Source organism: Nomia melanderi, chromosome 13 (assembly GCF_051020985.1).
Source record: "Nomia melanderi isolate GNS246 chromosome 13, iyNomMela1, whole genome shotgun sequence".
NCBI lineage: Eukaryota > Metazoa > Arthropoda > Insecta > Hymenoptera > Halictidae > Nomia > Nomia melanderi.
Window position 1 is genome coordinate 3,554,596 of NC_135011.1, and position 27,211 is coordinate 3,581,806.

The 27,211-nt window shown below is 40.3% G+C and overlaps 3 protein-coding genes across 8 annotated transcripts; 1 reads left to right on the forward strand and 2 right to left on the reverse strand.

Moving 5' to 3' along the window:
* Window positions 1-1,367: 1,367 nt before the first annotated feature.
* On the reverse strand, window positions 1,368-7,154 carry LOC143175193 (uncharacterized). The gene is made up of 4 exons (XM_076373065.1): window positions 4,777-7,154; window positions 4,526-4,668; window positions 1,986-2,040; window positions 1,368-1,444 (listed from the first exon to the last, which is right to left on the reverse strand). Exons 1-3 carry the CDS (start codon window positions 5,038-5,040, stop codon window positions 2,034-2,036), a joined length of 414 nt encoding a protein of 137 aa, XP_076229180.1. The 5' UTR covers window positions 5,041-7,154; the 3' UTR covers window positions 1,368-1,444; window positions 1,986-2,033.
* A 2,238-nt stretch (window positions 7,155-9,392) lies between these two features.
* On the reverse strand, window positions 9,393-11,925 carry LOC143175230 (uncharacterized). Its single transcript, XM_076373354.1, is given in 3 exon segments — window positions 9,393-10,370; window positions 10,373-10,678; window positions 11,851-11,925. Coding segments are annotated over 3 exon segments (669 nt in total). The 3' UTR covers window positions 9,393-10,082.
* Window positions 11,603-26,972, forward strand: LOC116431588 (uncharacterized). Of its 6 annotated transcripts, XM_031987233.2 has the most exons (10): window positions 11,603-12,304; window positions 12,853-12,940; window positions 13,126-13,236; window positions 13,406-14,033; window positions 14,132-14,224; window positions 14,456-14,542; window positions 15,804-15,962; window positions 16,421-16,724; window positions 17,406-17,682; window positions 17,840-26,972. In XM_031987233.2, coding segments are annotated over exons 1-10 (1,761 nt in total). In that variant the 5' UTR covers window positions 11,603-12,302; the 3' UTR covers window positions 17,852-26,972. The 6 variants fall into 6 exon arrangements, with proteins under 6 accessions (XP_031843093.1, XP_031843092.1, XP_076229165.1 ...); XM_031987232.2 differs by having other exon boundaries at window positions 17,406-26,972; XM_031987234.2 differs by lacking the exon at window positions 14,456-14,542 and having other exon boundaries at window positions 11,604-12,304.
* Window positions 26,973-27,211: the final 239 nt, after the last annotated feature.

A 27,211-nucleotide genomic window follows, 5' to 3' on the forward strand; every position in this document is an offset into this window, starting at 1 on the left:
CGGATTATCCCGTGCGAACGTCTTCCAAGAAAACATAACTTATTCGAGAACGATCCTCGTTCTCTTATTTTTTATTCAGATTGATACTGTCACGATCCAAGAATAGGGCGTTCCGCGGTTGAAAAAAAAAGTGAAACTCCGTCCGCGACGCGAAAATGGCGACCGTCGCAGCGAGAAACGTGGAACAAACGAAACATTATTTTCGCCGTTAGTTTCTGGGACGGGGGATCGATTAATCGGCCGACGGCGGCGAGCAAACAAACTCGATATCGCGAAGATGTGGATAAATAAATCATCGGCTCCCGTCGGGATTTGTATCTACCATAAAATGAAGCGCACTCTTTGCGATTTTGTTTTTAACCGCGCGGTTTTTAATAAACTGAGTGAAAGAAGGTCGCGTCATCGAGATGACGTTGGATTCGCTAAAAATATAGTAGAACCTCGGCTATTCGAATTAATGATGGTTTTGTTTTTCGGTTAACGTATATGCAAAAAATGTATATGCAACTGTAATAACTATTTTTATAATTATTTTTATAAAGATTTATATATATATATATATATATTTGAATCATTTTGGTCCCAATTAGTTCAGATAATCGAGGTTCTATTTATAGTTCATAATTCACCATTAAATCAAAAGTAATTCCTTCCGCGCGAATGAATTTTCCCAGCCACCTGATTCGAAATATTCCCGAGACGGGAAGGGCAAACAGCGTGACAAATTAATTCGATTTTAATTAATCAAGCGGAAGCCATCGGTCCTCTGTTTTCTTCGTTTAATTGCGATTGAATGAGATCCGCGGAAATGAAATTTTCTTGACGAATGCGTTGGGAGTTCTGTCAATTTTATGACAAATTTTAATCGCCGATCCTGTCGATAATGATTTAGGGTAATTCCAAGGAAGATGGCCCTTCAATTATCTCGAACATACGTGGGAATGGAATTTCGTTTAAATAGAATATAGCTGGACTACAATTAAACTATGTATCTTAATCTATTCTACTACTAAAATTGTCCAATGCTGGTCTATTCTGTCCAACTCCTCTCGACTCTCAAAACTACACTGTTCCCCATGTTTTTTCAATTGTAATTTTAATTTGAAACTATGGCCATTTAACTTGGAATTACCCTAATGCTTCTTAGTTGGTTTGCGAAGAAGAAACTTTTAGTTTTATTTTAGAGGAAAGTAGTTTGTCTTTCCATTGATGGAAACCGATGTTTCACTCACCTATGGTGGTGTATATGGTGCCGCAGTAGAACACCGCGTTCCAGAAGGTCCACACTTTTTGCCCACGGTCCGTCACGCCTCTCTTGTAAAACTCGTAGAGGTGTTCCTCGTACTTCATCAGCTCGTTCCTCGCTCGTCCGTCCCAGAGATCGGAGTTTGTTGCCAGCCTCTCGTCGTTCCAGAGCTCCCTGATCACTGTTAGTGTCTCGTTTCTGCAACGGAATAATGATGAATCGTCTAACAAATGTAAGTAGAATCGTAGAGCTTCTATCAATTGATCGAATAGTTTGCAGTTTTAAAAAGATAAAGTACAATCTTCGGAATCATTACTGGACAATTCGAAAACCTTCTATCTCTCGGGAATTTATTAGAAGTTTCTTGTATCGATTCAGAGAAACGGAGACCAATGCCAAGTTCATCTCTCGAATTGTACAATTTCCATTTTCCTTTCGAGAATGTTTTCGTTTTCCCTGATCCCGCTTGAACGAGGATAATAATGTAATTCCGGGGGTCGAGGCCGGGACCAAGATGGCGGCTGCGCGGAAGGCAGGAGAAGTAGCAATTTGCCAAGAAGTTCTTGATCACAGTCGCAATGTCCCATCCCTTCTCGTGTTTTTTTGCTCGTTAACAGGGCGAAACTACAGAGCGATCGCGACAGAGCGTCCCCTTTCGCGTGTCGAGTTGTCCTCGGTTCACGGATACGTGGGGAACACCGTAAATTATTGGATGGGGCAGTAGATCCTGCGAAGATACCTCGTTTCATCCAGACTGACTGTCGTCGACGGTTATGACAGAATCTCTTTACGATCTTGAATAAAAGAGGTACAAAAAACTCGGTTATTTTGAGAGATACATGAAAAACAACTAAGCTATGTACTTCCCGTGTTTCATACATTAACCCGTTGTCACCATATGTGTTATTAACTTTGTAATATTTGTGTATAATAACAATATTCTTAATAACTCGATAAATACAAGATTCAACGATGAATACAATCTTGTATTTATTGAGTTATTAAGAATATCATTGAAATTGCAAAAAGGAGCGTAAAAGTTAAAAGTTAAATTAAAATATTATTCAATATTATATTATTATATTATTAAATGATACAAAATAATATTAAATCATCGGTAGAAATAAATTTCTAAGAGCGACACTCCATAAATATTGAACGAATGGTGCTTTGTTGCAGAAACGAAGCTTAAGTAATACAACTGAAGCTTAATCTCTGCATTCAAGTGCATTTTAGCACCCGCGCGAGCACAGTTTTCCTTTTTAATCAACACTGGTTTCCTGTAATCACAGCGGGGATCAACGAAACTCGCGACCTACGCGCCCAAGGGGCGAGTAAAATGATTTATACTGAAATTACAGTTCAGCCCATTGCCAAGGTAAGCAATTGGACCACGGTCTCCTTCTTTTATCAGATCAGTCACGCCATGGTTGCTTTTCTGACGTATCGGGGGAACTTAGGAGTTGACCTTCGCACTGAGGTTGATCGATCCGAACGAGAAAACCGTGGAAAAATCGAGCGAATCGTTAACGAGCGAAATCGTGGCGACAGTGGAGCGAGTCGAGGAATGCGTTGACGGCGAAGCTGATTGCTACAGCGACTTGGAAATTCATTCGTGCATGTTCTCACTTGAAGTTCAAAGCATTCGTTGACATACTTATTTGCTTGTTGAAACTTTAAATCTCTTTCATTTGAATATTTTTAAATATCTAAATAATTATGATTATTAACTGGTCTTAATAAATTTAATATAACTGGATGGATTATTCAATGAAAGTGAGTTTGTTAAATATTGTAAATCTGAGAGAAAGGATTTTAGTAAATCGGTATTTAAATTGTAAATGATTTATCTAATGTTATTAATGTGTTAATTAGTAAGTTTCCATAATGTTAGACGTATATAATGAAATTGCAGGAAGTTTCTCTTCAATAATTTATGTACATTAATAATATTACGAAAGGGATGACTATTCAACGTCACCGTGGAACTTTATCGCAACGATTTCGAATCTGCTCGCGTGTCAGAAAGCGGCGACTGTATCATCTGATTAGAATTCAGGCTAGTTAGCAGCTGAAACGTACGGATTATAACTTGTGAATGCGAGTCCCGCTCACGGCTGATCTAATTAGATGGAAAACACTTATTTGAATAAGTCTTTTCAACGAGAATATTCCGCATTGCCTTACTTCCTCTATATCCTCCCTCGAATGACGAAGGAAGAAGAGAGATAGTCAAATGATAACATTTTATACGAAATTCTGTCATTACTTTAAATTCGATTTAATTAAAAACTTATATCTCTCGAATAAACCAGTGAAAAATTAGAATAACGATTAATCGATAACGATTAACATAACGGGTTAAGACCTAACCACTTTCTTGGATGAATCTGTAATTATGAAGCTGATAAAATCAATACAACGCGAGCCGCGTGATTGATTAGCAAACTGTAAATTTTATGTACCCTTACAGCAAATAATATCTTGTGAAATTGATGTGAAATTTATATTTATAATTTTGTATTTTTATTATAATTAGAAGCTTGGTCAATTTTAATGTACCCGCTGTTTTGGTTTAAATAGATAAATTCTGTCTAATCCCTCTCGTTGCTTCGAATTACTGCATTAAGATCTATATTTGCATAAGTACCTGCAGCCCACTAATCCTTTCATAATCGTCGAAGATTGCAGGATCAAGGCAAAGAATTTATTTCAATATTTTCCGTGATGCTCGTTTTTAACACGCGTTCGATTGTCCTACATTTTCCACCGTTGTTGACGTATCTCGAGATGCGATATCATATTCAACAGCGTCACGTACTTATATGCCCTGCACCGGAGGCCATTTCCATTGAGACGAAGGTCGGAACATCGGCGCATGGAAACCAGCGACATTGTACTATTACCAGCCAAATGGATAAACTAATAATCCCGCTCCGAGCGGAATAGAATTGCCACTAAAACAACCGGCGAAATTTCGCGTCCCACGAACCAAACGTGATAACGAATCGCTGACAATGTGACAGATTTAACAACCTATCCGAGACAAGCTAAAGAATCATTAGCCACAGCGATTAACTCGACGAAAGGGAAATTAGATAATTCGAAGACTTGAAAGTTTGAAGATTTAAAGATTCGAAGATCTAAATACTTGGAAATTCGGGAACTTGGTAATTTGAAAATCTGGGAAATCAAGAATCTCAAAATTCTATTAAAAAATCAAAGTTATTCACTTTGAGACTTGTTTATTCCTCTAAACAAGGATCCTCTTTCACTCACCTCTCCCTCCTTATATTGGTGTGCACCACGTCCTCGTTCGTTCCCTCGATCGTCACGAAGATCATCGCACCCCCGATACTGTACAAAAGCACGACAACAAATAAGAAAATGTGCGTGAACCACCGTTTGCTCCAGGAACTGACCTACGCACAAAAATCGACAACCCGTGAAAAAAGATTTTCGTTCAGGTTCCTTCGCTAGGATCGCTAGGCATTGTTACACGCTTCTTTTTTTTAAAACATTCATCGGACCTTCTCGTACAGCCAGAACGCGCTCTTCTCGCCGACGCTCAGTCCGGACTTGGTCAGGTCCTTGATACCTTTGAACTGGCTGAACACGAACTCGCTGGCCCGGTTCGAGTATATGACCTGCGGCTGACCGGAAACCGGCGTCATCGGTATCGGTGTTTGACCGTACGGCGTGGGCACGTACGTTTGGGGGTAATATTGTCCTGGCAGCGGAAGCTGGATCTTGGGCCTCGGCGGGCCTTTCCGGCCGCCCGGCGAGCTAGACATCTTCGCTGCTTGAAATTCCTCTCACAACACTTCAGAGGATTCGCTTGAAGAATTCAAAATCGCTTCAAGGTGCTCGAAGAGGATTACAACTTGATTCAACTGTTTTCTTGGCAGTCTAATGAAATATCTGGTTTCTATTCTTCAACGATACTTCTCCGTTTAAGAGGTTTATTGTTCTTTCGATGTAAGTTTCATCTCGCTGAAAGCATCATGGTTTACCCTCTAACTTCATCAATATAAGCCGGAGAACTTCGTAAAGGACGCGTTTCTTTGGTTTCTTACGCTCATCGATTTGGAGGGACGACGACGACGACTTTCAATTAGAGTCCAATCAGTTGACCGGTATCCTTTGAATCAACTGCACTCGAGCTGTTACAACTTGACCCTCCTATTTCATCATCCTCTGTCCCTAGTCCTGGATAAATCAATTACATTAATAGTCTACTTCGAAGGAAACTTCTCTTTCACCGGATCCGCGCACATTACTATCACATCGAAGTACATCGGTTTCAGTTGCCAGAAAGATTCTCTTTTTCCGAGGGAAGTGCCGCGACTACACGCGACCACATGTATAAATAGGTGGTGAACCGTTGCCAGATCCTCCCTAAAATTCCTCGAGCAATTTATGGCAATAATCGGGTCGCGAGGCAATCAGTCACGGTGCGCGGGTTCTCGTCGGATGACCGAGGATTAATTTATCATCGTCGCCATCGTGTCGGATAATCCGGGCCAAGCGGCGGCTAACTGCTGATCGAACATCGGGCATCTATCAACTTGTCGCCTTTCTAGCCCACTATCCTCTCGATTGCGACGTGGAAGCCATTCTTCAATGGGCAGATTTCACGGTTGCACGCGAACGAATGGGGAGCCGCTAGCCGCTGATCTTGACCATCATCCCCTAAGTATTGGCTGGCGGATTTTCGATTTCAACGGCCGTCTAAAATTATTCGGATGACATCCCACGGGTCACAGACCCCACAAACATCGTCAGCAATAAATAGATCGTGCGGTACGCGAACGTCTCGGCGAGTTTGCGGATCGGGTGCCGCCTCCAGCGCGATTCCAACGGACAAAAGTGTGATCGAACGGGATAAAGCGTCTTCGACGGATTTGTTGTTCAGCGCCTCGGACGATTCGGCGACAATTCGCGGAGACGTTTCAGCGTGGGGAGGTTTTCAAAGGCAGCGACGATCGATCGACCGATTAAACCGAATGGCTCAACCGCCGGGATAGGCTCCTTCTTCTTTGGGAGTCCGGATGAGACCGTCCACGCATAAATAAGCCACGGCTTCGAGATTGACGACGACGGTGGAAGCTTTCGCTGAAGATTTTAGTAGGCTCCGAGATCGATGGGAGCTTTTCAGTGGCCCGGAACGTCCTCGGGCGCAGTTCTTTTACTGGCTGACCCCGAAATCCTCTTCGCTTAGGACTCCTGCGCTGATTGACCCCACGTGAACTTGTTCAACGACTTAGGAAATTTTAGGTGGAAAGTTCTGCCTCGGGACCGCGAATTAACCCCGCGCTATCTCTTCGTTGGGCCATCGGGGATCGATCGAGCACTTGTTCTTTCCTTTTTCACGACGATCGAGAAAACCGCCGGGCTCTTTTGTCATTTGATTCCGAATGGTACCGCGTCTCTCCTGACCACCTGCGTCCACCTGTGCATCATCTGGACCTGGCTCGCAGTGGCCTGTGACTGGGATCACAGTGTTAACGGGTCAACTGGAATCGGAGTTCGGGAACTATTGGCTCGATGCTTCGCGACACTGGCACGATCATCACATCCGCAGATTGGTAGACCACTTAAGTGACCTGGATCTTCCTTCTCTCGCAGGATACGGTCTCCTTGGAATTGATTACACCGTGTGTCTTTGATAGTTGTTTAATGATTATCGATGAGAATGTCTTCCAGCAGGCTTTCTTGATATCCAATCGGTTGATCCTTGGCGAACCATGCGATGGAGATCGCTGACATAGCCGTTCACTGATAACTGCTTAAAGTTTGCCACAGTTATCTCTGCTTCTGTCAGCAGAACAAACTCGAAGGTAGCACCGCAACGTGACTCTCGGCGGCGGCGTCGCGACGCCAACTGACTGAACTGGTCTGGTGCCGGCGCTGAGGCGTTTTGAAACGGGCGCTACGACTCGCAGGGCCGTACGATCCTCTTAGAAATTTTTCCGGATTCCATGACTCCGGTGATTTTAAATTAGCTCCAATTGCCACTTTTCGTCCATCGAGTGGACTAATTCGCTTGAATTATTATAAAAGACTACAGCAGGTACATCATTCCGGTTAATTACTTCCTGAAGCATATTTCGTTTTCAATAAATTCGTTCGTATCAATTGCTCCGGTAATAGTGACTAATATCAAGCTTAACAAGTGTTCGTTTGCAAGTGAATACTTTGTTGACGGTTTTATCCATCGGATCGCATCATTTACACGTTTCTTCCGTTTCTATCTGAGTTGCCAACCGGCGACCAGTGTTTCTGAAGTCATTGACGAAATATTAATAACACGAGACAGGGCGCTCGAATCATCTTCATTCGTGGAACCGCGACTCAGAGTATCAGACCAGCGCTTGACCGATGGGGCAGTTATTTCTGAAAGTTACGAGGACGACCGAGTTGCCTGTCGTCTAGCATTTTAAGTTGATCGTCGTCTGTCCGGCCAGCGGTGGGAAATACGATGGTGACACAGAAATTCCGCGATAGTATCCTGCGAGCGCCGTTAATAATGATCTAGAGTGCCGGCTCTTCCCACGCGGATCCGCGTGTTCAGAGAAGCAGCGGTTGAAAGACGATTCTGCCAAAAGTAGTTCCATCCGGAATTCACAGCCGAAATCAGTGTAACTGGAATTCTGATTCATGCACAGGTTGACATTAATGAACGACCTATTCGTAGGCAACAGAATTAGTAACATCTATGCTGTCGTTCGATTCCATAATCATCTTTATAAGTACAGCATCCATGAAACAGAAAAGTGACAAAAAGGACTTACAGATCTACATTCTATGAGAAGCATTGCAAATTTAAATAAGAGTATGTATGAAATGAATCGATTGATTAATTGATTGAATAACTTTGCTGCAAAATGGGATTTCTTAAGATACGATCAGTTATTTTGAACTAGAGTACTTTGTTTTATTGCGAGTCACTAGACGTAATGCTAAATAAAAGCACGCAATCTTGAACTTAATCCAACGGTAGCAATGACTACTATTTCCAAGCGAAATATTGTTATCAAATATTTTATGTACAGCGAATTTCAGTTCAAAAATTAACTGCCATTGTTCCAAGAGAAAAAGAAGTGAACAACGGCCACGGGAGGTCGGCTTTCGCCATATTTTTCGTGATTGTTCAACCGTGTACGGCGACACAGTTTATTTTTAACGGTCGAAAAAATACGCTGAAGTGAAAATGTTGTTTCGAGAAAAACTTGGGGAAAAAGAAATGTTCCCGGATCGAGAATAGCTCTCAGCTGTGCCACGATGATCATTTTGCTCACTGGGGGATGCGTTTTATGGAGTTTCCTTTGTTCAGCTCGTTCATTAATTCCTTCGTTTGTAATTTTTCCTATGAACAAATTTGATGAGATGAGAAAATATTGAAAAGCCGTCTACATTTGTTGTAACTTTATTTAAACGGATTCATTTGAATTTAGTAAAATTTTGTTAAATCAGTAATTACGATTCATTTGTTTAATTTTATGCCCGGAAAATGCTAATTTTGAACCAATTTCAGTGGACAGATAATGCAGTTATTGTATTTATAAAGTATATTATGTAAATATACACTCGAAACATAATTAGCTCATAGGAAGCGGATTATCACTATTTTATTCCAATATGGCGGCTTTAATGTTACACCAGGGACCATGTTTCCTTAACACCTGACATTTCGTTGGAAATTTTGAAGTGGCGTGTAACTAGCATAAAAAAAGTAATTTATAGCAGATACATGACATAAGAAATAATTTACATGGTACCAACAATTAAAAAAAAGTTCGTAATCGGTTCAAGATCATCTATCCTATTATCAATTGCTTTAACTTTAATTCGATCCTATATCAATTATAGTAAATTTGATTCATTGTACTCTGAATGATTAAATTATTAAAAATTTTTGAATTTCAATCGCGTATACAATGATATAACATTAAAGGCGTTGTAAACGAATACTCGGAGTTAATAAATTCCGCGAGAAACAGAAAGTACGACTATGAATGATACCACGCAAACACTTTTCAGTGAAGATTCATTGTTTAACTTCTAAGTCCATTGTTTAACAACTAGACAAAAACAATTAACACAAAATTCTCACTTATCACTCACGGCTGTACCTTGTCTGGAGGGAAAAAAATTTTTTTTTTTCAATCCCATTTCTGAATTTTATAGACGTTTATTTAAACGATGACAATTTATATATATTTTCTGTTGTCAATACAAACTTCGTTTTTTTTTAATATCTTTTCTTTTTTTTCGCGTTTTGCACCCATACATATGCACGCACATCCACGACGTTTACATCAATATTAACCTACGCGCTACAGTTCGGCCATCCTCACCTGTTAGCCATCCCGGCTAACCCAAACGCAAAAATATCAATTTTAATATTACTTTGATCATGCAAACATATTCATACTCCCTAATCAATTATCTAAGTACTTATCTAAGTTTTCGTTTATTTCAATGCTTATGTTACAATATACGGTTTCATATTATCCAGTGACAGAACACCATCATAGGGCATTTAGGTTATTTGGAACCCGTCAACGTCGCTGATCACATATCGATCACAATCTAAGACCTTTTTTACCGTGTATGGTCCCTTAAACTTAGGTACCAATTTTTTATTCATGCCCGCTGAGTTGTCAACATTTTTAATCATTACATAGTCTCCAATGTTTTATCCAAATGTGTCATTATGCTTATTGTTATAATAATTCTCATTGAAGGCTTATGTTTTTTCAATAGTTTTCGCTGTCCTTTCGCGTATATCCTCTAAGTCTCTAATCTCTTCTGAGGTTGGCTGTAATAAAAGTCACAGGTAGTCGGTATTCAAGGCAAACTCAACCTGATCAAGCACATGGTCAATTGGTATGCTAACAATTGCATATATGCTTATGATTCTTAATCTTTCTTTATTTGGTTCGTGGCCCTGAGTCATATACTGTTTAATTATTTTCACAATTGTTTTCTTTCTTAAGATTCCCTTCTTCATATTTTGCAAGGCCACGTAAGATGCACATATTGCAAAATCAATGTCACTATTGGACAAGTAGTGGCCATCTCTTTGTGTGCTTTGGTTAACGTTTTTAACTATAGTGCCAATATCCAGTCTTCTTCACTTAGTGTTCTTTGTGTTTTCTGGCTTAAATTTAGCATTTTCTTGTTTATATTAAATGTGAATTTCCATACCTTATCTTCAGTACTTTTATTTACTTTCCTAGATTCAGGTCCTACTTCATAAATCACTTTAGAGCAAAATTCCACAGCTTTTGATGGCTGATCTTTGACTATATCGTCCATATAATCGTTACAATGAACTTCAAACGTTTTCCTTAATTCTATTAATTTTATGAGATTGCGTTCTCTCTCAGCTCCAATTCCCGCGCTTTTAAATCGTTTTCTCTGGATCTGTCATCCCGAGCAGACGGTCAGCTTACTTCTTCCTCTTCTTGTGATTGCTCTCTTTCCGCTGTAATTATGCCCCAAATGTCCTTGTCAAACTCCTCCAATTTCAGAATCAATTCTGATTTCGAGCCCGACACTGGCAAATTCCGTTCACGTAGGAACTCTTTCAATTTATTGATTGTATAGTCTTTCAACATTTTGCTGGTGAGATTAACGTCGCTCGAGTTCATACAAATGTACCAACAAACTGAATCCTGTCGCTTTACATTATGTTAAGATTTCCAAGAATAATTAAAGATTGCAAATCATTAACCGCAGCTACACGGCTTGTTTCTCGATTCAACTGTTGCCCGACAATTATTTGTCTTGCTAATATACAAGCTATTGAACACAGGTAAATCCAAACGTTCGAATAAACCGTTCGAACCAGCTTCATCCGTTCGGTAGTACCATCTACCGTCGAACCGCTGAACTATGCCTAACGGACAACCTTAAGTCACGTTTCCACGTCGACCACGCTTCGTACCCGCACAAAATCTGTTGTCGCGTTAACGATACTGTTGCAAATTCAAAAATATTCCGCTGAAAAAAAGAAAGAAACAATTACCCGTCGTTCCCATTACCTTATTTAACTGTCGGCATATCGACGCTTCACTCCACCATGAGAACGTCCCGTAATACCCGCCGGGATGACGATTCAAATAATCAAAACCGTTTGCCGTTAACTTAAACAAAACGGGATAAAACATAATTGCAAAATCAGTCCACGGATATCGAGAGAAGGTAAAATACTTGGATATTTACGCGGGGAAAGGTAAATAATCGTTTCCAAGTTTCGCAAGGGACACTGGCGCCAATAGGAACCGGTGACAGTAGACAGTGGGCCAATGGCGGGACTCGGCGTAACGGGCATTAGCGTCACCGGGTGCTGACCTTGGCGACGCTTGGCTGCATTCACGGAAGGCGCCTGAAAACGCTTCGGAAAAAGGCATCGGGGGCAGCGCGCGTTCGTGTCGCCCATTGTTATCCTCGTCGCGTGTAATGGCTACCGTGGAGTTTGTTGACGGTGCTCGGTCTGCTTGTTCGCGCTACGGCCTAGCTTGAGCCACGGTACGCGGCGACGTGGCCCAACCTGACGAGAATAAAGCGGTGAGAAGCCGTGGCCCGCCAGCTACCGCCAATTTTATGCGACCGTGGAACCCGCGCTTCGTACACCAGTCGCCGCAGCCGCCACCGCGCTTGGACGACATGATCTGCGCGGGTCAACGCTGCTCATTGACAAGCGTGTAACTCGGAGCGGATTTCGCGGCATCCACAAGGGCCGATATATCGTTAGTGTTGTGACCGGAGCTGATTTTAGCGGGATCGAACGTACCGAGGCGGTGCATCGAAGGTTCTAAATCGATCGCCATTGATTTTCCGCCGCGACCACGGCCCAACCGACACGAGGAACCCGTTCTCGGATGTTGTATTGGACGATACACCGAAACCAATCGCCCGTGGCATCGAGATCGTCGGGACTAAGTGTGACCAGCTGCGCGGCACCCCGCGCCGCAGTCATGGCAACTAGAAGATCATCCGTTTGGCAGTCAGACATGTAACCCGCGGCGCCCGTGTAGACTATCACATGTGAGTATCGTATGTCGTCATGGTTATTGTTTTGAAGCCGTTCCTTCTTCGTCTATCCTTCGACGTTCTGTTAGCTCGTGTGATATGGAATGTCGAATTTTTCAGAGAAATACCTTGCCGAATATCACTCGTTTCAATTCAAACAAACACTTCTGTACACTGATCTTAAAGAGCTACCGATCAACTTGCAAACACACCACAAATTCTTCTGCGAGGGATGAGATGCACCAGTGCTTAGAAGCTTTCATCATTGATAAAGATAGATGATCTCTTGCGGATCTAATTCATTAAGTTTTCTATTAGTTAGCGAAACCCCCGAATGTTGCAAGCGGAGGTACAAAAAGTAATGGGATAGTAGTTGGCTGATTGTTCGAGTAAACAATTTGTGAATGATGAAGTCTGACATTTCATATTATACGAACTAATGATGTATGGGTTACGATAAAATCATTCCTTTCTACCTTGGTGTGGCTTTGATCAGGGGGGCAGTTGGAGTGGATACATCTCTGGGTTTATTTCTGCTTAATGAATGCCTACTGATTGTGCAGGGTCAAAGGCAACACATCAATGGCCCTAGAATCAAATGGCAACAACGTGGTGTGGTTGAACACAACCCGTCCTGATCAAATACAACAGGTATGCGCCTTGTATACCACAACGATGTAAAGAGGAAATGAGGCTTTTCGTTTGATGTTTCACACGAATAACGTATAGCGGTGTGCGTAGCACGTTGATTAAGGCAAAGCTTCGTAGTATATTTCTTTTTTAAAAGTGTATCAGTATGAGTCTCTTTGTCTTTAATGGTAATTATCATTTAACAGAGCCAACCGATCGAGCAGCCAGTGAAGTGTTCCATGTTTACTCAAACCGAGCAAACAAATAGTTTTACTCAGACGGAGCAGAGCAATTCAAGCTACGGAGATCAAAGACAGGTTGTTAGTTGTTGAAATATTCAGAGAGACAAGTTTCTACACATAACTCGAAATTTTATCAGTAAACAATTTTCGCATTCTTCAAAGAGTACTGTAGATACTGGTCTCTAAAGAAAATACGTTAAACGAGACATCAGACAAAAATTATAATTTAAAATTCACTTTGCAGCAACAAGCAGCAATGTTTGACCCACAACAAATGCAGCAGCAGCAAGCTGCTCAGGGTCAACAGTCGCAGCAGCAGCAGTCCCAGCAGATGTATGTCACGACGGACAAGAAGGAGGATAAATCCCAGCAACAATCTGCTACTACGGAGTTCCCTTTCTATTACAATGTAAACATGCTCCAAAAGGTCCAAACAAATGTGGGCACAATCGGTGCGATCACTACCGACGACAAAGGTTGTTACCGCTTCGACGTGCAACCTGTTGGTTACAACACATTGTTGAATCAGATGAGCATCGCAGCTGCTACCAATGCCACCTTCAAGTGTGACATTTGTGGTTTGGTCTTTGGGCACATGAGCTTATTGAATCACCACAAACGGATTCATAACACAACACCTAGTAATCTTCAACAACAACCTCAGCAAGTTGTTGTGCAAACACCAACAACAGTGACTGTCGCGACAACACCAGAGAGACCATACACCTGTGATATATGCGGAGCATGCTTCGCACTACCAGGAGAATTAAAGAGCCATAAAACAAATATGCATCAAAAACCGAAGGTGCAGATTTGTGAAGATTGTGGTAGCGAAGACCCCTGCGAGCATCATCCCACTAAAATTAAAAAGAGTATGTCTCGAGAATTCTTTGTTATCGTGACGTTATCATTTTTTCGACATCTAGCAAACAGTCCGATGTAATCAACGATGCCAACTTTATTTTTATAGCTATTAAACCTGGTCATCATCCAGTGAAACGAAGGGGTGTTACCAGTGTCACTAAATGTCATAAGTGTAATGGCACGGGAATAATTTTTATTGGTAAGTAAAAATCGTGATTCGTATGCTTTTTGTAAAGAGAAGGAAAATGTTTGCTACAAAATACAGAACTCTAAATTTCAAACAATTAGTATGTACAGTACACTGCAAACGCTGTGAACAGCTTCCATGAAGTTGAAATGATTACATTTTTCTTCTCGCAACACAATCATCTTTCCTCTACTTGCATCATTTCATTGCTATCATGATCGTACATCGGGTGGTGTATGGTAGGTAAAGACGACGATAAACTAGATTCTGGAATCAGTTCCCTCGCAAAGTGTGGCGCCTGCAAGGCAACAGGCCGCATCATCATAGGAAGTAAGTCGGAACAATTACAGCCAAAAAGAACACGGGATTAATATTACAGAGTATATTTTAAGTGCAACCACCAATTAGCAGATACGTGTTATTAAATTATTGGGTCGTGTAATATGAAATGTCGGATTTTTCTTACTCATAAATGTTTGTACTCCTGTTGTTATTCCTTTGTTTTTCATATATCCTCTTAAACAGTTTCATTGTCGATCATCAAAGTGACTTTTTGCAAAAAGCTTTGTCCGAATTGCTCATAATAACTATTTCTTGCGTCGTTTCTTGATACCACCGATATTCGTATAAATTTCTTATATGAATTCAAATTTGGAAACAATGCTGTAAGAACTGCTTAAAATATAAACAAAGCATTTGGGATCAATACTGCGAATGAAGGAAGAGTGCAGTTTTCGAATCGAATAGAGCATATTTTGTTTGAACAAACGCGTTTTAGAAGGTCAAATAAGGTTTCCTTTTTTCCGCAAAATCCGACATTTCATATTACACAACCTAATAGCTTGAAGTTCCCATAGATTTTTCAATGTGTTTCATTCAACGAATAATGTTCGTTTGATGTTCGCTATGTAAACTTCAAATTTACTGGTTCACCGAATAAAATAATCCGTTTATCTTTGACGCGTGTAAACGTGAAACTTGGCGAGCTTCGTTTAAGAACCGATAACATAGTTTATTTGCATGTTACATGTAAACGAAGTTTAACGAACGCTTACCGAATGTACCGGTGTTACAAATGTATGTTTAAATTTACTGTAACAATTCTGTTTCCTTTTTGGTAAAACCGTTGATATCTAAATTTAAGAATCACTGCATGGAATGAGATCTCCCCTAAGGGACAGTTTTATAAACTTAGTCTACTGATCTTTAGCGATTTCAGTATTCGGAAGTTCTTTTGAATATCATTTTACCACTCAGTGCATCTTTTATTTCATTGTACATGTACTTACTCATTTCCTATTTTCTGCACTAACTCTTAACTACCCGCATGTTCGGATACTGACGCGACATCATTTTCTTTACAAAAACAAAAAAAAAATAAGAAACAAAAAAGACAGTCCAGTTTTTCATTCCAAAACGATGTATCGAAAAAAGAACAAAGAATCTTTCAAAAAGAGAACAAAAAAAAACCATACACAATCCTTTGTCTTGCGTTGCCCGATGCAATTCATCGAATCATCTATGAGCATACCTTGTTGTAGAACTGGCCCTTTGAGGAAAACTAAGAACCCGGTTGCTTTTTTAATTACAGGTGGGAAACAGAACAGTCAAAACCAGGCAGAGAAACCGTTCCATTGTAATGTGTGCGATGGAACATTTTCCCGATACTCGTCGCTTTGGTCCCATAAGAGACTGCATTCTGGAGACAAACCTTTCAAGTGTGATATTTGCGGCTTGGCTTTTGCAAAAGGTGACTGCTCACGAAACTTCTAATACAATTCGGTATATACAAGCGCAGGGTGCACGCATTTAAGTGCACTAGCAGCTTAATAGTTTCTTTTCAAAGAATTATTCCACAAAAAATTGTTGCATTATATTGGTTCAGATGACTTCTTAACCCTTTGAGTGCTGCGATGACAATTATAAGCCTATGCGATTAATGTACGTGTTTCTTATTATTCTTATTATTCAATATGGTGAAACCGAGGTATTACAATTACAATTTAATTGCAACTTAATTATACGAATTAACATAATCCATCGATCTTCAGACGAGCATAAAAATATTCTGTCCACACGGAACGTTTCGGCTGGGAGTGTTCAACGCTCAGAGGGTTAACCGTAATCAAAGATTTACCGATAGATCCTCTCAACCGTCGATCACTGAACCCTAAGAATCTTGAATGACCGCCGTTTCGATGATTGCAGCCGCTTATCTGAAGAATCACGGAAGAGTGCATACCGGTGAGAAACCGTTCAAATGCTCTGTCTGTGGTATGCAGTTCTCACAAAGTCCTCACTTAAAGAACCACGAAAGAATTCATTCTGGTGAACGCCCTTATCAGTGTGAAGTGTGTGAAAAAACATTTGCCAGACATTCGACCCTTTGGAACCACAGGAGAATCCACACCGGTGAAAAACCTTACAAATGTAGTATATGTGGCTCGGCCTTTAATCAAGCTACACATCTGAAGAATCACGCGAAGGTCCACACCGGTGAAAAGCCGCACAGGTATATAATAACGCGTTTCGTGTGTTCGGGAACCTTGGTTACATTTCAATCGACTCTTTCAATTTACCTCATTGATCCGTATTCTGGAAACACGGACATTCCCCTGTAATAACTAGACTGCGAGTCCTTTGCTGCAAGTTATTTTTAATCTACTAAAATTAATCGCCACAGATGGCTTTATACATGTTTTTACTTTATCCATAAGATTATTAACCCTTTGCGAACCATAACTTTTCAAACCTCTAAAAACTCTTTCCATAAGAAATTGAATTATGTATTAAGATCTTAAATATCAGGTTAATATGTCACTGCGTATAAATCCCTCACCGTTTAAATAATCAAATTATTCATTTACAGCTTTCGATTGTAGATACGGAAACTCGAGGTCGTCATTACGACATTCGACCGCAAAGGGTTAAAGTCGCTTGACCACCCGTAGCCTAGCAATGACAATTGTTAACACGTTCGCGGCCGTGAATGCTATGGCATTCATTTTCATTGCGATGCAAAATGACATAATAGCTTTAATCTTTTGAGATTATTATGCACTTTAACCCTCGGAGTACTGCATTTTAGTATGATTTTTGTAGCTCGTTAAAATGTTCACTGTCCGCGAACGTGTTAGGCACGGGTGAAACCGACAGTTCCAATAAACTCTGCTGATCCCCTGTCTTCTTCTAGATGTGATATATGTGAGATCGGTTTCTCCGATCGCTTCGCATTAAAGCGTCATCGTGCAATCCACGAAAAGTACGGGCAGACCGCCCGCAACCAGAACGCGAACAACCCGACGAACGCACAGCAGCCGAACGCGAGCAATCAGCAGCAGCAGCAACAGCAGCAGCCCCAGCAGCAGCAACAGGGTCAACAGGTAGTCGTGGTGAACACCACAACCCCAGTTACCGTGAGTCAAGGCCAAGGGCAAGCGGTAATGCTCGAAGAAGTCTACAAGTGTCAGGTGACTTTCCCAGAGCCTAAATGATTCAGCTAGAGAATACCTTTCAGGAGCTGGTAAAGGGGTTAATTTTCTAACCTTTTTTTTTATTCAAATGAACAACGTCAATACAAAACAACCACATCATCAACCAACAACAACTACAACAAATGACGAACAGATCCCTAATTGACATTGAGACGAACTGACAGTCGGTGGCGTGCGAGAATCGTAGGAACGTGCGTGGTGCGGAAGAGAGAACCGATGGAGGAGTGCGGCGGGTTTCCGGAGTGACTGGCGAGGCACGCTTTTCGTGAAGAGATTCAGGTTCCGACGGGAAGGATCGGCGTGGCGTGCGCGGACATGCAAACGCCGGAACACAGTCGATTATATTATATATAAATATATATATATATATATATATAAATATAATTATACATACGTCTGAGGCATGAAACGTATCGAAAGAGCGAGAGAGCGAAAGAGAGAGAGTGAGAGAGAGCGAGCGAGCGAGAGAAAGAGAGAGAGAGAGAAGGGTATATCAGAAAGAGACTTAGCGATATTTTCCGCGAGTGAGGTTAAATCTATTAAACAATGGAACACGTGACTCGGAAGAAGTACGGGCTCGTAAGAAATCGGAACACTCTGTCGGCCACGGGAGAAGTGAACAAAAAAAAAAGTTCAGAGAAATAGAAAGAAGCGAGAGAAAGAATTTGTTTTAATCGTGAAATGACGTTCAGAGACCAAGGAATCATGGACGAAAGAAGTAAAAGAAAGGAAAAGGAGGAGAGAAGACCTGTTTTATATTTTCTCACTCACGGGACAGAGAGAGAAAGAGAGACACACGTTCAATTAAAATAAATTAGGCAACGTTTGGCGACGGATCGGTCGATCGGACTCGTTCGTTCCAACGGTAATTAAGTAGTTTCTTCCAATTGATTTTCGCGGAGCCGGGTTGACTGCGAGCATGTCAATCGATCGTCAGTCTCGGTTTGTCCGCGTTCACGGCGTTGTCGTGCGGGTATCGCTATTCGTTTTCATCAAGCTCGACGGATCCTTTCTTTTCCCGTGATCCACGAACCCTCGGCCCTTTTGTAATCTGACCTGGAGGAGCGGAGAAGGAAACGAAGACACGAATTAGTATTAATTTTTCCAGTTATCAGCCGTTTTCCTTCTTTTAGCCGAATCGGCGCACGCACGTGGAGAGTTCGACGGCGTAGACAAAAAAAAAAGAAAGAAAGAAACAGAAAAAAAAAGGAGAAGGCGGAAGTCGTGGCGCGACGTCGCGATTCATGCGAGCCCTCTTCCGTCCAGTCATTCGGGATCAGAACATAGGGACAAAGAAAAATAAAAGCGAGAGAGAGAGGGAGAGAAAGAGAGAGAGAATGAATAAAGAACGAACGAATCGCTGCGTTCACCGTAATGAAAATTGGAAACGTGTTAGCGAAAGAGCGTCCAGGCGACGGGAAAAGAATCAAATAAATAAAATACGAGAAAAGGTATATATGTCTATGTATATGTATATATATATATGTATATATAATATGTATATATATATGTATGTATAATATATATATATATATACATATGTATACACACACACACGAGCTAAGGAAACGAACGAATGAGAGAGAACGACGGCAGAAGCGACGCCCACGCGACGAAGATTTCTATCTCACCGGAGCTGCAATAATTAATAGTGAATATCGACGGGCAGACTAATCTGTTTTATAATTTTAAGGCCGTGAACTATATTGAATATCAGTTAACTAAAAAATAGTTGCTAGTTTGTAAACGGCAATTAGCTGGCTAGATTATCTATACAATATACATACGATTAATTTTTATATCCCCACTTGTTAGGGGCGACGACGCGCGTCGCTGAAATCTACTTTGAATAAAATATTGATTAAAAGGGAAAAAAAAAAGTATGAAATTCGAGGCGAGGATCTAAGGGAGACACATAAGTGAATCGGAGATCGGGTTTAGAATTCACTGGAAAACGAACCAATGTTAGTAATCGAATCATGCGAAGGTTCCATAGGAAAATTATTCGATCGACGATTACACGGGGTTTTCGTGAAGATCGGCGAAATCGTGGAATCGACGATCGTAGCGTGCACTATGGATCGTTAAAAAAAAATGAAGAAGAAAAAACAATAATGTTCGAAAAAAATATCGTTCCCTTTTTCGCGATCGGACCAGTTTTCTTTTTCTTCAGATCATCGACGTCTTCGCCATTTGTTCGAATCGAAACGTGAAAAATCGAATGGAAAAAGGATAGGAAAAAATCTCTTTACCGTTCAAGAATCGGTTCCAATCACGCGGGGGACAGACAATGGCTCGGTGGTGTCCCGAATTTTTTTATACGATGTACAATACAGAGAAAAAAGACCGACATCAACGCGTCTGAGATCACAAAGTGATCGAGCTTGACGAAAAAAATATTAAAAAAAGCAAATTGTGTTCTTGATCAGATTTTTTTCCCTCGAGGATTTCGGCCGAGTCTGGGATCGTTTCTTCGTTTCTTTTCTTTTCGGACGGGAGGGGGGAGGGGGGATTGCTCTGTTTTTATCGATATAACTTGTAAAAATAAAGATAATGCTAATTACGTTTAATTTACTTTTAATGTGGTCATAATACCTGCTACAGTATTTTTCGATTAGACTAGAGGATCTTATCGTTTGTTTCGACTTGTTCCCTGGGTTACGTCCCGTTCGAACGTTGACGGGCAACGTTCAAACGTGACGATCAACGCGCGAAGAAGAAAAAGAAAGCCAATTTACCAATTATTTCTTTTTGTTTCTTATCTTTGCTCTTGATCTTGTTTTCCAAGACTGACGAGGGACCCCCGATGACCCGAAGATTTTCGATTTTCGTTTTTCTGTACGATCCGTTTTTTCGTTCATTATTTTATTATTATTATTTATTATCATGGATGAAATTGCGCCGAGAACATAATGGTTTTTTTATGGTTTCCAATATCGTATCGCAACTGCTTCAAATTTTTAATTCGCTCAATTAAGTCTTATCGCTTTTATTACAAGAATATTTTACCGAGATCTTTCCTTTAAAGATTGTTCATCTGTTACGATTTCGAATATATACGAAACCTAGAATGTAAATGTTAACATTTGCTAAATACTTTCACTTTTGGTGAGCCGAAGAACAATCAGCGAAATTTTACAATAAGGAAACAATTAAAATTCTCGGGTTGCTCAGGTTCCCTCGTGAGTAACGCTTGTCTCAGCTTGCCAGTGCAATGAATTTTCTCGAATTGTAACGAACGTCGACACGGTAGAGACGAACAGCTTGAATCTTTTTTGCATTGTGTTCACCGTGTTTCATTTTCTTTTTTTTTCGTTCTTTTCTTTTTGGAATTTAGCCACTTTAGTACGATTTTCGAAGTAGCGGATTTGTATTTTAGAGGACGCCCGGTAGATCGGGCCCGTCCGACTCACGATTCTATCTTTTTGTTTCGCTTGACAGCACACCTTCGATGAAGTTTTGTAAATAATATTAATTATACGATGTCCCCGGGTCGAAGACGAGGGCTTTGATCGTTGCGATTCCTTGTTTTTCTCATTTCTTTTCTTTTATTAAGACGACTCACTTTCGCTAAGTTCGGCGATTGAAAGCACGACGATTGTAACGTTCCGTGCGCGTTTCTAGTATTAGGTCATCGCGCGCCTGTTCATTCAATAAATCGTGTCCTTCGAACTGTAATTGAGCGATCAAATCGTGACGACGATGTCCAATAAAACGGCGAGATGTCCGAGACCATTGAGCCAGACGTAAAATGTTTCACCATTGCGGGTGCATTGCAAAACTCTCGTTTGTTTCTCCTTTCGAACGAATTACGAAACGAGGAACAATAAAAAAGTTCACTGTTTCTATTGAGAACCTCGTTTACTCGATAAAGAAATGAAAACCTAACACTAGAACTACCGCACCCGACAAAATGGCGGGTTTCAAAATGGTGTTAAAAACAGTTTCACTTTAATACTGTGGTGAATATATGAATTGAAAAAAATCTATTGTTACAATTTAATGCGTAAGGATTACGTATTAATCTTATTAAACGCTCGGTAGTTCTAGAGTTGATTGAACCTTATTTAAATTATTTAGTCGTGTTTCGGTGCGCATTAGAATGATCAAATAAACACGATGGCACTAAGTAGAAACTTAGTTCTTTTGTTCTTGTTGATTTTGCATTCGAGGCACGCATTATTTAACGAGGAATTTATGGGATGACCTAATAACATTGAAATGTCTGCGGTTGACGGTCCGCTCGTTACCGTTGGACGTTTATCCGTTTGCAGAAGATTGGAGATCATTGACTATAGTCGTAACAAAATCGACTGGTCCCTCAAGGCCAATGGAAAATCGTCCTTTAATCAGTTCGCTAATCGAATTAGTTTTAATTATTAACTTGTGGCCTTGGAGGACAAGTACAGTGGCCTTGAACACGACTATAGCCAAACTATAGAAATTAGTTGTCAATGAATTATGTAATGAATTGGAGAACAGCCACTTGAAGATTTTTAAAGTTGTTCTTTCAACTCTAAACGTACTGCGACCGGTCAAATAACCGGTTTTTAAATCTCATTGAAAATTTTGCGTTCTTTTTCGTTCGTTTACCTTCACATCAATTTCTATATTGTCCGGTTAATCAGTTCTTCAATTTTCATGTTTCCTTTCGTTTCTGTTTCCATTAAGAAAGATATCTTTTTTAATTCGTCCACCTTCATTTTGTAACCAGTTATTTGTCTGGTTACGGTAGGAATAAGAATATAAGTACAAAATGTCGGTACGTTCAGCGTTGAAGTTCCAAAGTTTTTGCTGATCGTTCAGAGCAAACTGCAAACGAGATCCTTTCTAATCGTTCCGAGCGGTAGCGCTGCTTTTCTTCTGTATCGGATGTTTCACTTCTCGAATCGCGAGCCCTTCTCTTCGAACGACAGTGAAAGAAACACTTTTATATACTGTACCTACTTACGTTAAGAGATCTGCACCGGCAGGTTGGTGGGGATTGTAAGTACGAAATAATAGGAGGATAAGTTAATGTTTAGGGAATCGCGTTGTGGGAATTGCAGACGGAGCCACTTCCGCGAAACGTATTTTGCGAATGTTCACGACTTTACTTCGTTCCCCTAAAACGGAAGTGCTATTTGCAATCTGAATTTTTGAAAGTTTCCGAAGAAAACCGTATTTTCTTCCGAAGAAACGAGAGAAATTGTCGACGACAATTTCCTGCGAAGCTCCTCTCGATTACGAAAGTTGATTTTATCAGGAAAGATTCGTTGTCTCGCGACTCCTCGCAATTACGCCACAACATTAAATAATATTTCTAAGCGAGCAAAAAACAATTCGGAGCTTCCATTTTAATAAAACGGAAAATGAAAGGACAAAAAAAAGCTGCTGGAAGCGTCTTCCTGAGTCTCGTGGGGAGGAAATTTCTATCCTGACCTAATCCGATCGCTTGAAATTTCGGTTGTACATAAATAAACGTGTAACCTCGCGAGAAAGAATAACCATTTTTTCTGCGTTAGAATTCGTTTAACGATGAGAAAGAAAAAAAAACAAGTGCTTCGGTGGATTTCAAGGGTCGAGGTTCCAGGGTCATCGCTGAACTGCGGATTTTACGCGATTCGTAGAACCAGGAAACGTAGAATTGTTTGAAACTCGGTGTAACAGAAGATTGAATAAACATTAACAAGATTTCTATCTTATCCGAAGCTTAATAATTTCGAAGAAAAAAATTCTCCGGTTAATCCCCGCTCTATATTTGCAAGGACATCCGCAGTTCAGTCGTTACACGGCCGAAGATTCTTTTGTAATTACCAATTAGCGAAGAAAGGGAAATCGTTTCTGAATTTTTCCTGGGTGAACATCAGTGTCCTTAATACTAGAACTACCGTACAGGTCGGAACGACCGATTCGAATACTTTTTATTTCACAATTATCGGAATCGTGAAGATACCTTTACGGGAAAGTGTAAAATAAATTCGTGTATTTGTACAGGTACAAAAATAAGAGGTTTAAATCTCGATAAACGAATCATTCTAATTTTTATAAGAGGTTATACTCGAATCAATTAAATGGCTCGGTAGTTCTAGCGTTAAAACGTTCGATCCATTTCCTTAACGTTGATTCCGAAGGACTGACGGCTTAACCGCGTGCGCTCGCGCCCGCCATCTTGTCGGCGATTGGTCTTCGCCCGGATCCATTCGAGGAATCCCCGCCTGCCGCTACGATATTTTAATAAAAGTTTTACGAAGCATCTGGAATACTTTTTCGTCATGCCACGGCGGGTCACGCGACCGGGCGAAGATTAATTTCTGACGCGTCGAGGCGAAATAATACGTAAACTTTGTATAAGTATTGTATAAGTCGTAAAACGTGTACAGATTTTTCGTCCGTGCTCTATGAAGAAGAGGAAGAGAAAAAGGAAGAAGAAGAAGAAAAAAAGAAGAATAACAGGCAAGAAAGAAGAGTCTTTTGTACAAACTTTCCTCAAGACGCGTTCCCGTTTAACGCGTTCGCTGCCGCCATTTTGTTTCGAAGCTATTCCTTAATCGAGACCATAAAAAAAAAGTCTAAAAAGAAGAAACAATAACCGATACGAAGCATAGGTTTATCCGATAAAATGTTGTATACTGTTTATAATTTTCCTAGAAGTGAATAAAAAAACTCTCAATGATTTCAATCTCAGATCCACAGTTAATTTTCAATCGACTGGCAACGAACGCGTCGAAACGACAATATCTTTTTTGTTCTTCTTCTTTCGTTCTCTTTTTCTGTTTTCCTTTCGTTTCATTTCGATTTTCTTTCGAAACAACGATATGCTCATCGTTCAGCCAAAACTGAGGGGGAAAGAAAGGGCAGAGGGGGAGTAACGATTATACACACGGTATACGGTGTTACACGGGATACCAAGCGTATTTAGAAGCGTATTCGTAACGAGGGAAACTTTAAAGGTATAGACGAGAGAGATGGAAGCCACGAATAGAATCTTAGATGTAGAGCGTGCAATTTTACTGGGGTTTTCGTGAATTGAACACACTGGGTGGCAGACTAGAAACAAGTTTAACGCTAGAACGACCGATGAACAGTCGAATTAACTTTTTTTAATATTATACAAATTAAAAAGTGCATTCACTGAGATTATCATTGACTTACGTTACAGTTTTCTTATTGTTAAATCAATAATCAGTTGATTCTTTGGTGGCTTCTTCGAGGATCATTTTTGTCTTTTCAATAGTTGTAAAAGAAGAAACTGGGAATGGACCATTTTGGTCCATCTGGAAGTTCTAGTGTTAAAATAGAACGGACGATACAGAAAAGTGAAAGCGAAACGGGGAAAACAAATACTGCAGTCCTATCTGACGATGTAGATTAATTTTTACAAGACGTACACGCCTATACCATGCTACATACCTGAATACACATGTACACAGACAAATACAGATACACAGTACGGACACACGTTGTATGGGCAACAATTGCTGGTCATACGAATTTTTGATAATAAAAGAAACACGTTCCTATTAAATTATCTGTTCATTATTGTTAAGTCTTCGAAAAGCGATTAGAAAGTCGACGTCTCATGGGATAGCAACTGCATAGACGGAGCGAGCCGAACTTTCTTTTCGAAAGGAAAAAGTCTCTTAGAAAAATAAATGGCCTCTTTGTACGATAAGCGAACGAGCGACAGAGACGGGCAAGATTTTCAGAAAAAAATCAATCGGAATTTGTATTTTTAATTGAACTCCAAGATGGCGATGGTTGGGTCCATTTTGTATAGATGTATCGTTCACAAACTGCAAAAAGTTATCGATTGGAAAGTGCTTGATAAAATTAAATATTAATCAATTCGACTGGGAAATTTAACGAGAACACACCTATTCCAAATAAAATCTACTGCAAACTGCATTTTAATGAAAAAATACGCATTGCGTCTAAGATACATGCACCATCTTCAAAAGTTCGTATTTTCAGTTGGACAATGAGCAATGGGGAATTTAATTCGTTATTAGAGAAATTTTGCCCGTCTCCGATAACCGAGACACATCCTACTTTGCGAGATGAACGATTAGAGGATTAGAAGAAACCTAATTAATAAACGAAACGACGAAGTCTCGTAACTTTTTTATCGTGACGACGAAAAAACGAGGAAGGAAGCATTGGTGACCGCGGAGAAACGACGTGAGACTGTATGTCCGTGATTGCAAGGTGAAACGAAACTTTTCTTCTCGAAAAAAATAATATTCAAGCTTGCGTCTCGATCCCCTTAAAACGACGATTGGAGCCATTTTATCCAGAATTCCCGAACATTCATTGGACTCATTAACGTGCGATTCGGATTAAGATCAATTTCGATAATAAATAAATTCATACAACAGAGGGTCAATACAAAATAATAAAATATATAATACAACGCGTCGCCTTGCATTCACGGGCTCAACGTAATTTATTTTCAAGGATATCTATGCAGATATTTTTTCATTTGCCATTGTAAAGGAGAAGAGAGAAACTTTTGGAGATCAACGCACTCTGTATAAGCTACTAGTAGGATTGTAAAGTTACGTATAATAGAGATGGCAACGGAAAGGAAGAAAAAAGGGAAACGAGATTGTACGACGAGGATGAAAGAGGAGGGTCGAGTTGAGAAGCGATCAATTTATTTTCGTCCTTTCGCCGGAGGACACCGAGAAACGTGCCGGAAACCGCGAGCGTTGTAAATGATGAGCCGGAAATGCAGTCGGAAGAGAGAACAATGGAGGAAGACAACTAGAGAGATTTACTTTTTATCGTGTAACGTAACGTGTAAACGAGATCGAATGTAATTCCGCGGATGCGCCGCCTTTGTAAAGAAGAGAACGAAAATTCTGTTCCGATCTTACGTTCCTTTTTTGTTGTTTTTTTTTTATTGCACTCGGAACGAGCCATCGTTTGTGAACGAAGCGAGCAGAAAATTACGGTCGATGAACGTTGTCGTGGCGAGGAACTCCTCGAAGGAGAACAAAAAATCGGGAAACTAAACGAGGGACGAGCCGTTTCGATGCGTTCACACGGACACACCGTTTTGTATGAAGAGTCGCGCTAGGTGGAGGCGAATCGTCACTTTTAGATTAGTCTGCTGTCAATATAACTAGAATTATAATTTTGAATGTAACATGTATCATACTGATTATTACCTAGATAAGGAAACCGTACCGATTACGAAAAAAAAAAAAACGTTAGCGCACGATTATATCAGACATTAGGTATAATAATAAATGATGTCCACGGGACATTTTCATTTTTGAAGACTCACGTGAGTGTTTATTCCAAGATATTTTATCTTCTATTATCATCGTTCTTCCGTTTCTTTTTTTTTAACATTCGAGAAGTTCACGGCAACTATAATGTTCATCGTTGTGTTCCAATTACATCGAGTCACGAAGAGTGAACTTTGAGCCTCGGAAGTTGATCGTAAAATTGTTTTAACACGTTCAATGCCATGGAATTACTATAGTTCACTTAATTGAACGACGATTATCTGAAAACG

Excerpts from the sequence above, each read along its gene's own strand:
- LOC116431588 (XM_031987232.2), top strand. Across the intron at positions 12,941-13,125 it reads GTCCTGATCAAATACAACAG|AGCCAACCGATCGAGCAGCC; the intron begins GTATGCGCCTTG and ends ATCATTTAACAG. Across the intron at positions 16,725-17,405 it reads ACCGGTGAAAAGCCGCACAG|ATGTGATATATGTGAGATCG; the intron begins GTATATAATAAC and ends GTCTTCTTCTAG.
- LOC143175193 (XM_076373065.1), bottom strand. The coding sequence starts at position 5,040 with ATGTCTAGCTCGCCGGGCGGCCGGAAAGGCCCGCCGAGGCCCAAGATC. Across the intron at positions 4,669-4,776 it reads CGTTCTGGCTGTACGAGAAG|GTCAGTTCCTGGAGCAAACG; the intron begins GTCCGATGAATG and ends TTTTGTGCGTAG.